Source organism: Dermacentor variabilis, chromosome 2 (genome assembly GCF_050947875.1).
Source record: "Dermacentor variabilis isolate Ectoservices chromosome 2, ASM5094787v1, whole genome shotgun sequence".
NCBI classification, from domain to species: domain Eukaryota; kingdom Metazoa; phylum Arthropoda; class Arachnida; order Ixodida; family Ixodidae; genus Dermacentor; species Dermacentor variabilis.
The window spans coordinates 60,135,664-60,149,722 of NC_134569.1; the positions used below are offsets into that span (position 1 = coordinate 60,135,664).

Sequence of the window (14,059 nt, forward strand, 5' to 3'; positions counted from 1 at the left end):
CTCTGTGATCGTGGAAAGTTGCTGTCGAAACGGTGTGAGGAAGTGCGATAGCAGCAGCGAGCGAATTGACCTTCGTTCCGTGTCTCGCTTCAATGCGAACTAAACGTTGACAGCACAGCGCATACCAAGCTATGAGCAGTGCGCGCACTTTGTCCACATCGCAGATCGCTTTCACGATACGGCGCCTGCGTAACCGCACCGTAAGCACTAGCCACTGAAGTAGAACCCTTTCCCTCTCTTGCCTCCTCCCCCATGCCTAGTGCGCAAAAGGAGGACGCGCGTCCGCCCCGCCTTTCTCGCGTGCGCAATATTGAGCTGCAATCGTCGGCTGACCCTTGCAAGTCAGTTGTCAGCCCATGCCGACATGGCAAAAGTAAGTTTTATGCGCCTGATTTTGATACAAGAATTGCCGCTGATTTCGTGCGCTGTAGCCAATAGTCCGTTGTAGCACAGACCATTAAAAGCGAACTTTGTTGCATTAATCAAATAGGCAGAGCAAAATAAGGTTGAAATATGGTCCATTTCATCCAAGAGTCTTTTGCATGCGGGTCCATTGTAATGAGCACAGACTGTATTTGGGACATACCAAGGACTCCTCAGAGGGCAAGGCCTGTGAGATAGAGGGCAGGAAGTAGACTTGGGGATGCACGCCCTGTGCTGGACTCGCAGTCATGCTGGCACCCACAGGGCCGTAGCCAGGGCCATATCCAGTGGCCATTGGTTGTGGATTGGCTGGGTACGTGGTGCCTGGCACCATGGCTGGTGCACCTTCTGCGGCCCCAGCCCCTGGCGTAACCACAGTATAGGGTACAGCAACCGGTGCATGCTGCAATGAAGTGGTTACAGTTGAAGTCCCATAGACTGCTCAAGTGTGCAAGCATTATGTACAAGTGCAGCAAAACCAGATACAGTAAAAAGTCGTTACTTTGAAAAATAGGATAATTCAGACTCGTCTTTTGGTGCTGGCAGGGGTATGCATTATGTAATGCTATGAAAATCTTGTTAATTTGGACGTATTTGGCCACATGTTGGTTAATTCGGACAACTCTCTGAGCTCGACGAGCACTGGAGCGTTGCAAAGGTGCAACACGAAAGAGCAGAAATGGCATTAGTACATCGCTAATCCGCATCGCCATAGTCATCAGTGGAAATCACACGTGAATGACCATAATTCCAGAATGCTTGGTACCTATTTGTGCCTTTAAAACCTTTATTCTTGCGTTTACCGCCATGCATAGCACTGTGTTAGCGACATGCCTTCTTGACTGTGTAGTTGCCATACATGATCGCACCGACAGCGGCCGCGGTTTCATCCACGGCGGTTGGGGCAAACAGTAGTTTCACTTTGACTCGGTGCACGCATCCGTTACGTGACATCATAACTGCGTAGTCGCCATCCATGAATGCCGTCGATAGTGACCACAGTTTCATCCACAATTGAAGCAAACGGTAGTTCCTATTTGACTTAGTGCGTGGGCTGGCCACGTGCCTTCAACACCACAAGATTGCGTCAATAGCGGCCGCAGCTTCGTCTACAGCGGTTGCGGTAAGCAGTAGTTTCGTTTTGACAAGCTTTTGAGGATGAAGAGCACAGGCTACATTGGGATAGACAGCGACCAGCTCACTGGCAAAAAAATCATCAGGATGTGCACACGGTAGTAAAAAGCCCGTCTCAGATGAACGAGAAGAAAGGGGCCCAAATGAGGGACCCGATTTTTCTTAGTCATATCATAAGAAGCCAACAAACGCCGACACCAAGGACAACATAGGCGAAATTACTTGTGCCAAAGGTTGTGGAATCGTTCCCCACCTGCGGCAAGTTGCTTTATCATCCACTTTCATTTCCATTAATTTATCATTTCTTTATTTCATTTATTAAGCACAAGTAATTTCTCCCATGTTGTCCTTGGTGTCAGTGTTTGTTGGCTTTTTATGATATGTCTAAGATGAAGACGCATGCCCCGGCCATGCTATGAAGGAAGTTGCGAGGCCTTTGCCACTGCAAGCAGTCATCAGCCACAAGATGACGAGAAGTGCAGCTTTTGCACTGCTTTTGTGCAAAATGGAAACATGATTGGCCCATTCATTCAGTAAATAAAAGCGTGTTGACATGGTAAGCATTTGTTTATAGTTTTCTTGATGCCATCAATAATTTGACATTTGTTTAGTTTTCCTGATACCCTCGATAATTCGACATTTGGTAAATTCGGACATTTCTTTCGGTCCTGTGAAATCCGAATTAACAAGGTTTTACTGTACTAACAGGTCTGACGGTGTTGCCCTCCACTTTGTTGTAGGCTGACGAGATGGTCACCTTTATTCGTATGACATGCATGACAGTTCGTGGGCTTGATTCAGGCAATTATTTTTATTTATTTATTTATTTATTTATTTATTTGTACATACTGCAGTACCATAGGAGGGCTTTGCAGAAGTAGGTAAAAACAGTGGTGAACAAAAAATAAAGTGAAATCAACAATAACATTTCTACGACAGTCAAAGAACTGGAAAATTGTTTTCATTGATTCTTAAAAGCAGCGAAACAGCAAAATGCGTACATGAAGTACAAACTAAACCTAATCTAAGTAGTTACACATAATGGTTTTCATAGAAAGCACTTTCGAATTCGCTTATGGGGAGTGAACGAAGGCAGCCAGGTTAGGAATTCGATACTTCTATAACAAGAATTTATAAAAAAAACATTAGGGCGTTTTCAGGCAAGAGTACATATACACCAATGCAAAATATATTTTTCTCACTTTACGGTCACCCTAGAAAAATTGCGGTAAATTTTTTTAGAAATAAGTCCTTAAGAAGAGTTGGAATCTGCAATAAAAAAAATCGACCCAGGGCGGTCGCGTATGGCGAAAAAAATCGACCTTAAAAGGGTAAATGCCAAGCAGTACCAAACCAAACAGAAAGGCAAATAGTGTGGTAGTATAGTACCTGAACAGCAGGGTACACAGCAGCTGTAGCACTCTGCTGCTGAATGGGAGACAGCAGTACAGGTGTGTCAGGAGCAGCTGCGTCGTAGTCAACGGTTGGCAGAACTTCTAAAGTTGTGCCTACAGGCTCCCCTCTGGCCACTGGTTGTGAAGGAACAAGAGGCAGCTCTGGAATTCCTCTGTCTGTGCTGTCCAAAGTGGGAGAGGAGACCGGGTCGAGATTTTGTGGCGTCGCTTCTCCGCTGTCTGGGGACAACGGTGGAGGCAGTGGAATCTGCATTGGGTCTGTCAGGTAGGCAGCCTCTGATTGCATGGGGGCTGGACTAGGTGGCTTGTTGGTCACGTTGCTGATTGCTGCAGCCAAGGCCTGGTAGTCCTGCTCAATGAGAAAGAGAGAGAAAGAGAGAAATATTTACTTTTTGAAACACTCAGTTCTATCACGACATCAGCATTGCCATTCTTTTGTGCACAGGTTTCACTAACTAAATTCAAGAACCGTTAGAATCAGCTGCTTGTAAATACATTACATATCCCCAGTGGCAAAAACCAAGCTAGCATTAATCCCTTGAAGGGCCCCTCACCAGGCCACATAGCAAATTTTAGTTATACATTGGAAGTTGTTACATGCCCTCTAGGGAGGGTCCTACCGCAAAAATTTTTCACATTGGTTCATTAATAGAAATAGAAATATTTCAGTACCATGAGCCCATGATTTCAGAAGGCACAAGCATTACTGCCAACATAATCACTCTCTCTGCTTGCCCGTCTAGCCTCCGCAAGTGAAATTCCTTCCTTGTGTTCTTCCACACTAGAGCTGGAGGATCGTGTGACACATTAACATGGGACCCGCCTTATTCTTTTTTTCCAATGCATACCCAACACATTTTTTCCATGCCTAGAAAAAAGTTTGGCTCCGCACTGAACATTGGTGCTGAAAAATCGTGTTTTCTAGGAATGTATTAACCAGTAAAAAATGAGCGTAACTATATGGGGTCATTTTCTTGCGTTGTTGATTGCGAACGCTGGTGCCGGGAAAACGTACGTATCGGGAACGTACCAACGAGGTTCTACTGTATGCCAAATGCAGAAGCATACAACGATGAAACAGCAGGTGACTAATAGCAAATGCTTACACATCATTTAGATAACTCACACAGGAGATTCTGTGTGTAACGATTTTTTCTTGCTTTCTTGATGCACGGCGCACTTTCGCTGAGTCCTGCGCGTGAGCTGTTGCATTGGTCTTGTTTTGCACAGTGCATGATTTTATATGCTGTGCACAAAAACACCTCACTAGCACTATGTAAGTCAGTGCTACACAAACACCGAGGCAGACGCAAGTGGATCACAGCACATAATCATGTGGTGGAACACGTAAAATCACATAGTTTCGCTCTCTGCTCGCACAACTGCACAACATCGGAACAAGCAGACGAAACGGAAGTACATCTTCCTTGCTATAGTACGAAGTAAGACAAAAGACATGCAGATGTTCGAACGGCAGGTTTTATTAATTCCTGAATTTTAATTCATTTGTTGAAGGAACAGATTAAACAAATAACTGCTGTTGCTTTGAATAATTCTCAAACTCACATGCGTGAGCAACGTCGCAGCACAGCGAACTACATAGGCACACTTGCGCGTATGACATCGATTCTTTGGGTGGGAGCACGACACCCGCGAGAAGGGCACAGGGGAGCTTAGTTTGAAATTTAAGCTCCTTCCCTGACGTGTAGGGGTGTAATACTTAGCAGACATGGTTGTTAATGCGCATTGTATGCACTGCGCTTGTCAGCTCAAGCCCCGGCAGCTGGGTAAACTAGTGCCTGTGGCATTAGAAAGCCAGAGCTCTCTGGAGTGTGCTTGGAAAGTACAGAACCGCACTGGCTTCATCAGAAGAGGATTAAACCTCCACTGTTTCTGGCCTCGGTGCCTTTTTTGATAGCCGCAGCAAAGTCTGAGTACCCATGTCCCCGTAAACAGTACCACAATAGCTTATTGTTATTTAACGGTCTGAAATGCTTCAATAACATGGTTAGGAGACAGAAATATGGCCACAGATGGTGTGTGAAATCCAATTGAATAAAAGCAATAATAAAATGCCTACCGCTATCCATGTTGTAAAAACTCTGGCAATTTAGCAGCAAATACGAGGGAAATGTGCTAGCGTGATCCCGGATCCACGATTTAAACCACATTCACCACATTCCAAAGAGTTCTTCAGGAGCTCTGATGGTGGTGCCGAGCAGATCACTGTCAGTTGCGCTATGTAGCATACATACTCAATTTTAACATGAGATTTTTCGTTACTTTTGTTGCCTGAACTTGGCCCTCGTGTTCCATTCGAATAACAGCAAGATTGGCAAAATCGACCCTTTTAGAACAAATACAGTCGGCTTTTGTTAATTCAACCCTGATGGGACCGACAAAATTGATCAAATTATCAGGCAGATCAAATTTAGCAATATGCAGGAAAAAATGTCGAAACACACCGCTGGTTCATCTGGCAGTATTTACCCGATACTAACATGCCCTCCAATCAATTGCGCGCCCATTTTCTAAATGCCTGAAGCATAAAACTAACGTAGAGGTAACATTAAAGCTCCTAAGCTAGGAATCTAATGCACGCCCAATTTTTAGCAAGAAAAATGGGCAAGCATCTAATGTGTTGAGGTTGAGCAGTTTTGCGTCGCTCCTGAGAGCCGTGCTGCGCATGCGCGAGGAGCAGTGACGTCGCACGGCGCACAGCTGGTGCACTGGAGCTGCCGTGCTCTCCGCCGCCACCATGCGCACCTCGCTGGTCTGCGCATTCCAGAGGAGTGACGTCATAGCCGCAGCAGACGCACTGGCGCCAGCGTGTGCCCAGTAGCCGAGTCTGACGCTGCGCCGGAACCGCTTGATAGCGCCTCTCATTTTGTGCGCATGTGCAGAAGTATCAGTGGGGGTATACACATAGCGGGGCATTTGCCAGTGTGGTATAGGCAAGGAGAAGGAGAGCGAAATTGCTGCTCAGCGGCGCAGAAGAACAGAGAAGCTTAACTCATCGGATCCCAAAGTAGTTGCCTGGCAATTAGCAGTTGAACGTAGGAAGAACGAACAAAAGAAGGCTAAACGTGCCGCGGAGACACCACAGCAAAGGGAGGAACGTCTAGCATAGCGGCGTTGCCAGGAGGCTTAGCAACGTGCCTCAGCTCACGCTACGTATATCCTGGCATAGCTGAGCTAAGCCACTGCTCATTTTTTAGAGATTAGTGGGAAAGGCCTTCATCCTGCAGTGGACACGAAACAGTGCCATGTTTGTCATAGCACTTTCCTTGACTCCGTTTGCTTATGCTGTACTCAACAATGAATACCACAGGCTGATGATGATGACACAATGTTGAGAGGGAAAAGAAGGTAGTGCCATGCACTTACAATGTTGGGAGGGATAGACTGGTGCTGAGTCTCTTCAGGTGGTGGCGCCATCAGTGGTTGCTGTCCGAGTACCAGTTGTGGTTGTTGACCAGGCCCCATCAGCTGCTGTCCAGGCACTATCGGTGGTTGACCATGTAACACTGGCTGCTGCCCTGGTACGAGTGGTTGCTGTCCTGGCATCATTGGCTGCTGTCCCGGCATCATCGGCTGCTGTCCTGGCATCATCGGCTGCTGTCCCGGCATCATCGGATGCTGTCCCGGCATCATCGGCTGCTGTCCTGGCATCATTGGTTGTTGGACGGGCACCATTGGTTGTCCTGGCATCATTGGCTGTTGTCCAGGCATCATTGGCTGTTGTCCGGGCACCACTGGTCCTGGTGCCTGCATCATCACATGGGGGCCCACCTCTGACGGCGAGTTCATGCCAGGAGCCACCATAGGCTGAGGCCCACCCAGCATTGCATCTGCAAATGGGAAGTAGGAACAAATGCTTGAGGACAATCAGAAATGCCACAGTGGAGAGCTCCAAATTCCCATACACTGTATTTCTGGAAATAAACTTTGCCTAGTTAAGAAATTATTTTACTCAGTTCTGACTACAAATGCTGAACTTACAGTACAGCTAAAAGCCCTCGAAGATAGCAATGGCACGATGGGCGTTCCCAACTGCTGCGCACTATAGCTGCACACATCCTAAGTGCTGAGGGCGCCATTTGAACGTAGCGGCGTACGCACGCGGCAGCTTGGCTAGTTTGACATCAACGACGCACTGCATTTGGCGCACTGACTCATCCTCGGTGCTGCGCTCTGCGCCTGGCGTGCCTCGTGAGGAATGGTGGTTTGCATCCCACAAAGACGCGCGACAGCGCTCGCTCGCTGGGCTCACTCATCGACACCTTAGCAGAAACCACTTCACACTTTGTTACTGACAGTGTTTCAAAATGCTTCAATTGACGGACGTGGAGATCGCAGTGGAAGTAGCGGCCAAACTTGAAGATGCTGCCGATGCGTTGGTGGTATTAATTTGACACTGCATGCGCAAAAGCATTGCCGCCGATTGGCAGCGGCAATACCTCCGCTCGCCACTTTGCTCTAAACGGGTCAAGCTCTTCGTGCGCTTTGAGTAATGTGGCTTAGAATGCATGCGTTTGGATCGGGACTGGAAGAAATTTAGAATAAAGCGATATTTCCAGTAAAGTGATTTTGTTATAATGAGGGATTACTCTATTCGCCATCGTTCAGTTCAGGACTCGTAGTTGCAGATTCAGGCTCATTCAGACTGCAAGGGCACCGTTGGCGCCATTTGACACAGCCTATCTATAACTTCACGAAAAATACTTGTTGGAGCCAGCATAGTGCTGTCTGGAACGCAAACTAAACAAGCAAGTACAGCAGGGCAAAACACTCCGCAATGCAAACTCAGCAAACAGAATGGCGATAGCGGGCCATGCAAGGGAGTGCTGGAAAAGGATGTGATGACTGCGATGTTGACGAGACCTCATGATTGAGGCAAAGCCTCCAAAATTGGCATTTGTAGTTATCCGAGAGGCATAGAGTGGAGACCAAGGCGAGGCCTCAGAGACTACCATTTAGTATGTAACCTCTGAGGCCTTACTTGATGTCTCGTCGAGGTTGCCAAAGATAATGGTGGCAGAGCTGGCGTATGCTACAGCCACGGACGGAGTCCTGGTAATTGAATGTCGAGGTAGAGGCTGTCCAAAATATTGGTCATCTTTACACATTAAGTCTATGGGGCCACTGGCCACATAGACTTAATGCCACAAAACTGTCCGTCTACCATTTTCCGAAGTTGTCCGGGACAGCATTATGTAAGATGCAACACTGCAACATAAGCATGTCAACAGCAGCCTGATTGCATCACATGACCTAATGTTTCTTCACCTACTGCCTGTAACCAGATTTGCCATGAATGATGAGCAGTTTTGAATATTTTGCATTAGTGCAACATTTGTACAGCAATCCCTGGAACAATAATGTTTATGGTGTTGCACCTACAAAAGTTGACGAGAACTCACTATGCTGCAGAATGTAGTCTTGTGGAATGGGTGGCTGCGGTGCTGGAATGGGTGCCCCTGTCTGGGGGTCATAATAAGCCACTGTCGGCTGAGGTGCTGAAGCCCCGTACATGGCTGCACCTGTGGCCGGGTCGTAGACATACACAGGTTGTTGCTGCTGCTGCGGCTGCCCAGGAACCATTGGAGCTGCCACTTGTGGAGCGGGGCAGCCACCTAAGAACCAGAAAGAGGAAGGCACCAAAACCTTTATTTCACACCATAATGGTGGATGTGGATGTACAGCCATAAAGCGAGTACAAGATCTTGTGGGCACTGTACTCAACAAGTATGACTACTGTGGTGCTCCAGGGCCATCTTGGTACAAATCAAATCAGTTTTATTTTCCAGTATACTTGCTGGATGGTCACCTTGGGAAAAAAGCTATTAAGTAGCTTGATGTACCCTGAAAGATTTTATTTACAATGCAAAAGTCATCGCACAATGTTTGCACAACTACAACAGTACCATATAAGTAAAAGCAAGTGAACTCTAATGGCTTATTTAGGAAACTCCAAGCTTATCCAAGAAAATGCTCAATTTAGCAGTAAGGTATGGCATTAGACAAAGCATGCTCTACACAATAAATAGAAGGCTCAGAAATAAACATACCAGCAACACAAGAAACGTAACTGTCTCACACCTGTACTTGTGCAGCCATAAAAATGAATTTGATACACTAAGATTAGCCAACAATTCACCTGCCAAGTTCACGAGGTGCTACTTCAAGGTTTCCTGTAAAGCAAGGCACAGATCCCCATATTACCAGCGTTGTGCCCCTGACAATAAGGGCCTCCTCTATCTTAGTGGAGAAGAAACTGGTGATAATCTTGTCACTGAAAAATGATAACACTCTCTCAGATTGCATAGAAAACCATCTGTGCTGATTTCGACACTGATAGAGACAATGCTTGTGCTTGAGCTCCACAGCACATGCACTAACTTCTGTCACATACAAAGCGCATTTTAGAAACTTGTGAAATTCAAGGTTGCAGTCAGATGTCGAGGCTGTCGTTATAGAGATACACACTAGCATTATACAAGCACGAAACCTTCAACAAACTTGTATTAAAGATTTTTCTCTCACAGTACTTGTGTGCCTTCTTATGCATCCTAAATATACTGAACGAAGCGATAGTTGATTTCTGGCAGTACTGCTATAATGAGAGCAGAATGTACAGTTGACCGACATGTCGAGGGTCACAATTCACTTGCTTCTATTACCTGGTCCATCTTTTCACATGCTGCCATTCCTCATCTAGGCCAGGGCTAATGAAGGAACACATACAGAATGACACATGGTGCTTGTACTTCAATGCACTGCATCAAATCATGCTTGTTGGTGGTAGTTATTGGTTCATAGTGCCTGTGCAGATTGCATTTTGTTTTCTCGGCCTTGTTTAAGCTGTGCTAGCATTCCCCAAACAAATTGTTAGCAGCTAGCCCAATCATCCATTCTTTTCTGATGGCAGCTCACCTTGCATAGGCATCATTCCAGGTGGCGCACCCATAAAACCTTGAGGAGCGGGAGCGGGCACCACCATTCCTGGCGGCACTGTAGTGGCAGGGGGCACCATGAACTGTCGCCTCAGGGCCTCCTCCTGGTCTCTCTGCTGCACCTCGAGTGCAAACAGCTGCCGACGTTCTTCCTTGGTCAGCCGCGGTGGCGTTGGAAGCAGTGTCCTGCAGACATAGGAGGTGGCAAGCGCGGCTGTTAGAAGGACGTTGTGTGGTTAAGTATAGGTGACTGCACACTTCTGTTCAAAATACTAAAGAATCATCTGGCTGTACTAAGAGCACTCCGAGATATTAGCTAGATCATGTGCTCACTCATCGAGCACAGATGACTCGGACATCGATGCCGCGTCGTTGGAGTTCAGCTGAGATAACGAAGATGCAGCCGATCAGCCGGGAACATCAGCTGTGACTCGCAAGTGAGTTTCGAATTCACTGTCCACTTTGTGTATGGATATCTAGAGCCAGTTCAATTGCCCTGTTGGTGTCCAAACTATTTCTTTATTCATAGGGTGTCCACTTCATTTGGCCAAGACTTGCTTCCACCAGATCAAAGAAGCGTGGAGTTTCGACCCCAGAGAGATCCGGGCATTGACCGCGGGATGACGCCCAGTAGCGGTCCGAAGCGGCTATCGTTATTGTTATTGAGCTATGACTCAATTTTGCTGTGACATTCTGCTATGGAGTGTTAACTATTTTGTATCTGTCATAAGCTTGGAAGAATTTTTGCTCTGAAGAAATCTAAGTGAATATAAGTGCAGTGAATTTCATTAATTCCTTGTGTTTGCTAATTTTTACTGTTCTGTTCTTTTTCGAATGTGCTTTTGCAATGTGCATTTAGTACATGAGTTTTGGTATATAATGTTGTGCTATAAGTTAATCTTTTCCTTGAAAAAGAAAATCCTAAGTGGGACCAATCAAGAACTTGAATATTTCATTATGCATCTTGTAATTTTTCGTAACTCAAAGAGTACTTAATGTATGGGTATAATTTTTTAAAGAAATGTTACCCAGTGATATACCCACAATTTGTATATTTTGGTATTTCGCAAAAAAAAATTTTGCCAGAGATATTACACCTTACTCAAAATTCTTTTGCAATATTTTTGTTCAGGAATATTTTATGTGAATAAATTTGTATTTTTTAAAAATAAACACTATTTGAAAGCACGTTCATTTACCTTCACTTTTATGTACTGCATGACACTGTTAACGTAGTAGCTGTTGCACAAAAAATTCCGAATGAAACCATACAAAAAACAGCCAATTTCCCCGTGGTAAGGAAAGAGTTAAAGCTGGGAGCGTGAATAAGACCAAGATCTGTCAGGATTCTAAACACGTGGCTTCTCCGATTGCTCTAGAAGCAGGTGAATGTTCGGCTCAGGCATGCTTTCTCTGGCTTCTATGTTGAGAGGCCTCTGCACTGGTGTAGTTGTGTTTAAGCGCGGTAGGAACTAGTAGGATGCAACACTGGTGTCTCTTAGTATCCCTTTAAAATGGGCGAATCAACAAAAGTTCCCTGCAGGTGCACCTCTGGCAACAAATAAGTGCAACTGCTTGACAGAGCTCCGTGAGCAAATCATGCACGCATGCACGGCTCTAGTGTGCAGCAGTGTGGCCAATACGGGGGTACTTCATTGGATGGCACAAGTCAAGCCCACGCTGAACCTTTCCACTTCTCATTAAAGAGCCTATTTTCTCTTTCAAGACATATTTAGCCCACGCACGTGCCGGAATATATGCCATGGAAGACGCTATACTCACTTCCTAGGCTTGGAGTCGCTGCCGCCGCCGCCAGAGCGGCGGTGGTCTGATGACCGATGGAAAGGTTTCCTGTCATCTCTTCGCTCGGGTGAAGCGGAATACCGTCTCCGTTCAGACGACCTTTCGTAGTCTGCAGAAAATGTGTGAAAACAGCTAAAACAAAAGGGCTTGAACATTCGGCAGCATTTCCTTTTTTGCAAGTTTGTAGGACCAGTTTTATCTAATACAGAGAGTGACCGTTGGTCAACAGGCTTAATCCTATACAGGGTGTCCCAGCTAACTTTACCCGGAGTTTAAAAATATGTCTATGCACTCTGAGAGGATGCAACCAAATCATGTTTCTGACTATTGTATGGAGTAAGTCACACCATTTTTTGTATTGTGTTTAATTACATAAGCAGTCAAGAATAATTAACCAACTTCGGAAGCAACGAAGTTAGGCGAAAAATTCCAATTAGAAAGTTGTAGGGCGCTTTGCAAAACGTCCGATTAGGTAGTTTCCTACTTTCTATCTATTAGGCATTAGTGTTTTTCCGCTTACTGCAGATGCCTGCGAAATGCAAGAAAAATACCAAGTGACATGTCAGCGTTTGTACCATGATTTCAGCGTTGTCGAACGTTCCGCATACAAATGAACATAGCATTTAGCCGGGTGTGCTGCCGCTGCGCACCTGCTTATCGCTATCATGAACCACCGCGAGAGAAGCACATTGGTGGCATTAATTGCACAGCCAACGCCTTCGTCACTGCCCTGTTGCCTTTTAAGCGGCAGCACGCCCTGCTAGATGCTATGTTCATCTGTACAAGAAACGTTTGAGAGCACTGCAATCATGACGCACAAGCGGGCATGTCACATGTATTCTTTTTTTGTATTTCACGGGCATCTGCAGTAAGCAAAAAACCACCAATACCTAATAGATAGAAAGTAGGAAACTGTTTAATCAGACATTTTGCAAAGTGCTCTACAACTTTCTAATTGGAAATTTTGTGCCTGACTTTGTTGCTCCAGAAGCTGGTTCATTAATCTTGACTAATTATGCAATTAAGCAGAATAAAAAAATTGTGCGACTTGCTACATACGATGGTCAGCAACACGCATTTTGTCGTGTCGTCCTATAGTGCATCGGCATATTTTTAAACTCTGGTTAAAGTTAGCTAGGACACCCTGTATATCTGCAAGACCTCTGCACATGCATTAATAAGTGCAGGTCATCAGATGATACAAAGCGACTTCATATAACCTACAAGATGTGCATTGCATACATAGCTGCTGAACAACTTGACAGGCCGCTGAAACAATCAGCTCGTTCAGACCCTTAAGAATTATATCTGCTTCATTCTACCTTGTGCTGCTACTTTATTAGCAAAACACAGACATCCGGAAGGTTAAGCCATTTAAAGCATACCTGCAAACCTGTGAACATTAACATTAGTTAAAAACCTTTTGGCACGAAACCAAAGCAGGAAGGTGATTAGGGAGAGGGGTTGGATGCATTATTACAAGGCTTGCCTTGGGCACATGCCTTTTGTTGGATATGTATGCACTACGTTAATGATGGTTTAGATTTAGGCATAGCACACGAGCGGCAGCATCAAAGTTAGAACAGCCGAGACTGACAAGCAATGCATTGTTCTTTTATACTACAGCAAGTCTTTGAGCTACTTTGCTGTTGCAGATTTCACCTGCTTCAGGAACTTGTCTGGGTCAACTTGCTCGAAGCAAGCACCTCTGTTGCACCCCCTAGGCAAACTTAACAGGAGATTCAGAGACCAACAAGCAAAACTTCGTTGCGAAGGTCATTCTTCGCAACCATTGGTGCAATATTCATAAAACTGTAAAGCTATCCCAAAATTGTAAAGTTCACGAAAATTTCGGGAGTTGGTAGGTATGCACTAAGGCACATGTGCAGCACCATATTTTCTTGCACAATATTTGTAAGCTTGAAATTCCGCAAAACATTTCCTGATATTTGATATTCGATTTGATATTCGTTTTTTCACTAGGGGTATGCAAATACTTAAATATCACCAAATCGAATCCAATAGTAAATGTTCAATAATTGCCAATCAAATATCCACTACAGTTGTCGACCGATTTTCCGGACTCCAAAAATTCGGACATGCCCGATTATTCGGTCAGCTTCGCGGCACCGCCATTCTCCCCATAGACCATAATGTATAACAACTGCCGAAAGTTCAGACACCTTGCAACCTCTCGTCTGATTTTTCGGACACTCCTTGAGCCAACTCAATCGAGGGCATCATGCACAGACTCTGACCGGCGCATAGTTCGACTTGCTGAACGCAATTTTTGTTTTGAACGGAGCCTCCTTGCTGCCCCAGAAAGTG

At 45.4% G+C, this 14,059-nt stretch overlaps 1 protein-coding gene across 7 annotated transcripts in view; it reads right to left on the reverse strand.

The window, feature by feature from the left end:
* Positions 1-14,059, reverse strand: part of Set2 (SET domain containing 2) — a 118,853-nt gene that overhangs the window by 24,999 nt on the left and 79,795 nt on the right. For all 7 annotated transcript variants that reach the window (XM_075680699.1, XM_075680697.1, XM_075680703.1 and 4 more), the window contains 6 exons: positions 11,711-11,840; positions 9,909-10,114; positions 8,396-8,608; positions 6,360-6,823; positions 2,947-3,321; positions 587-826 (listed from right to left, as the gene is read on the reverse strand). In XM_075680699.1, coding sequence (XP_075536814.1) covers positions 587-826; positions 2,947-3,321; positions 6,360-6,823; positions 8,396-8,608; positions 9,909-10,114; positions 11,711-11,840 — 1,628 coding nt within the window. The remainder of the gene's footprint in view (positions 1-586; positions 827-2,946; positions 3,322-6,359; positions 6,824-8,395; positions 8,609-9,908; positions 10,115-11,710; positions 11,841-14,059) is intronic.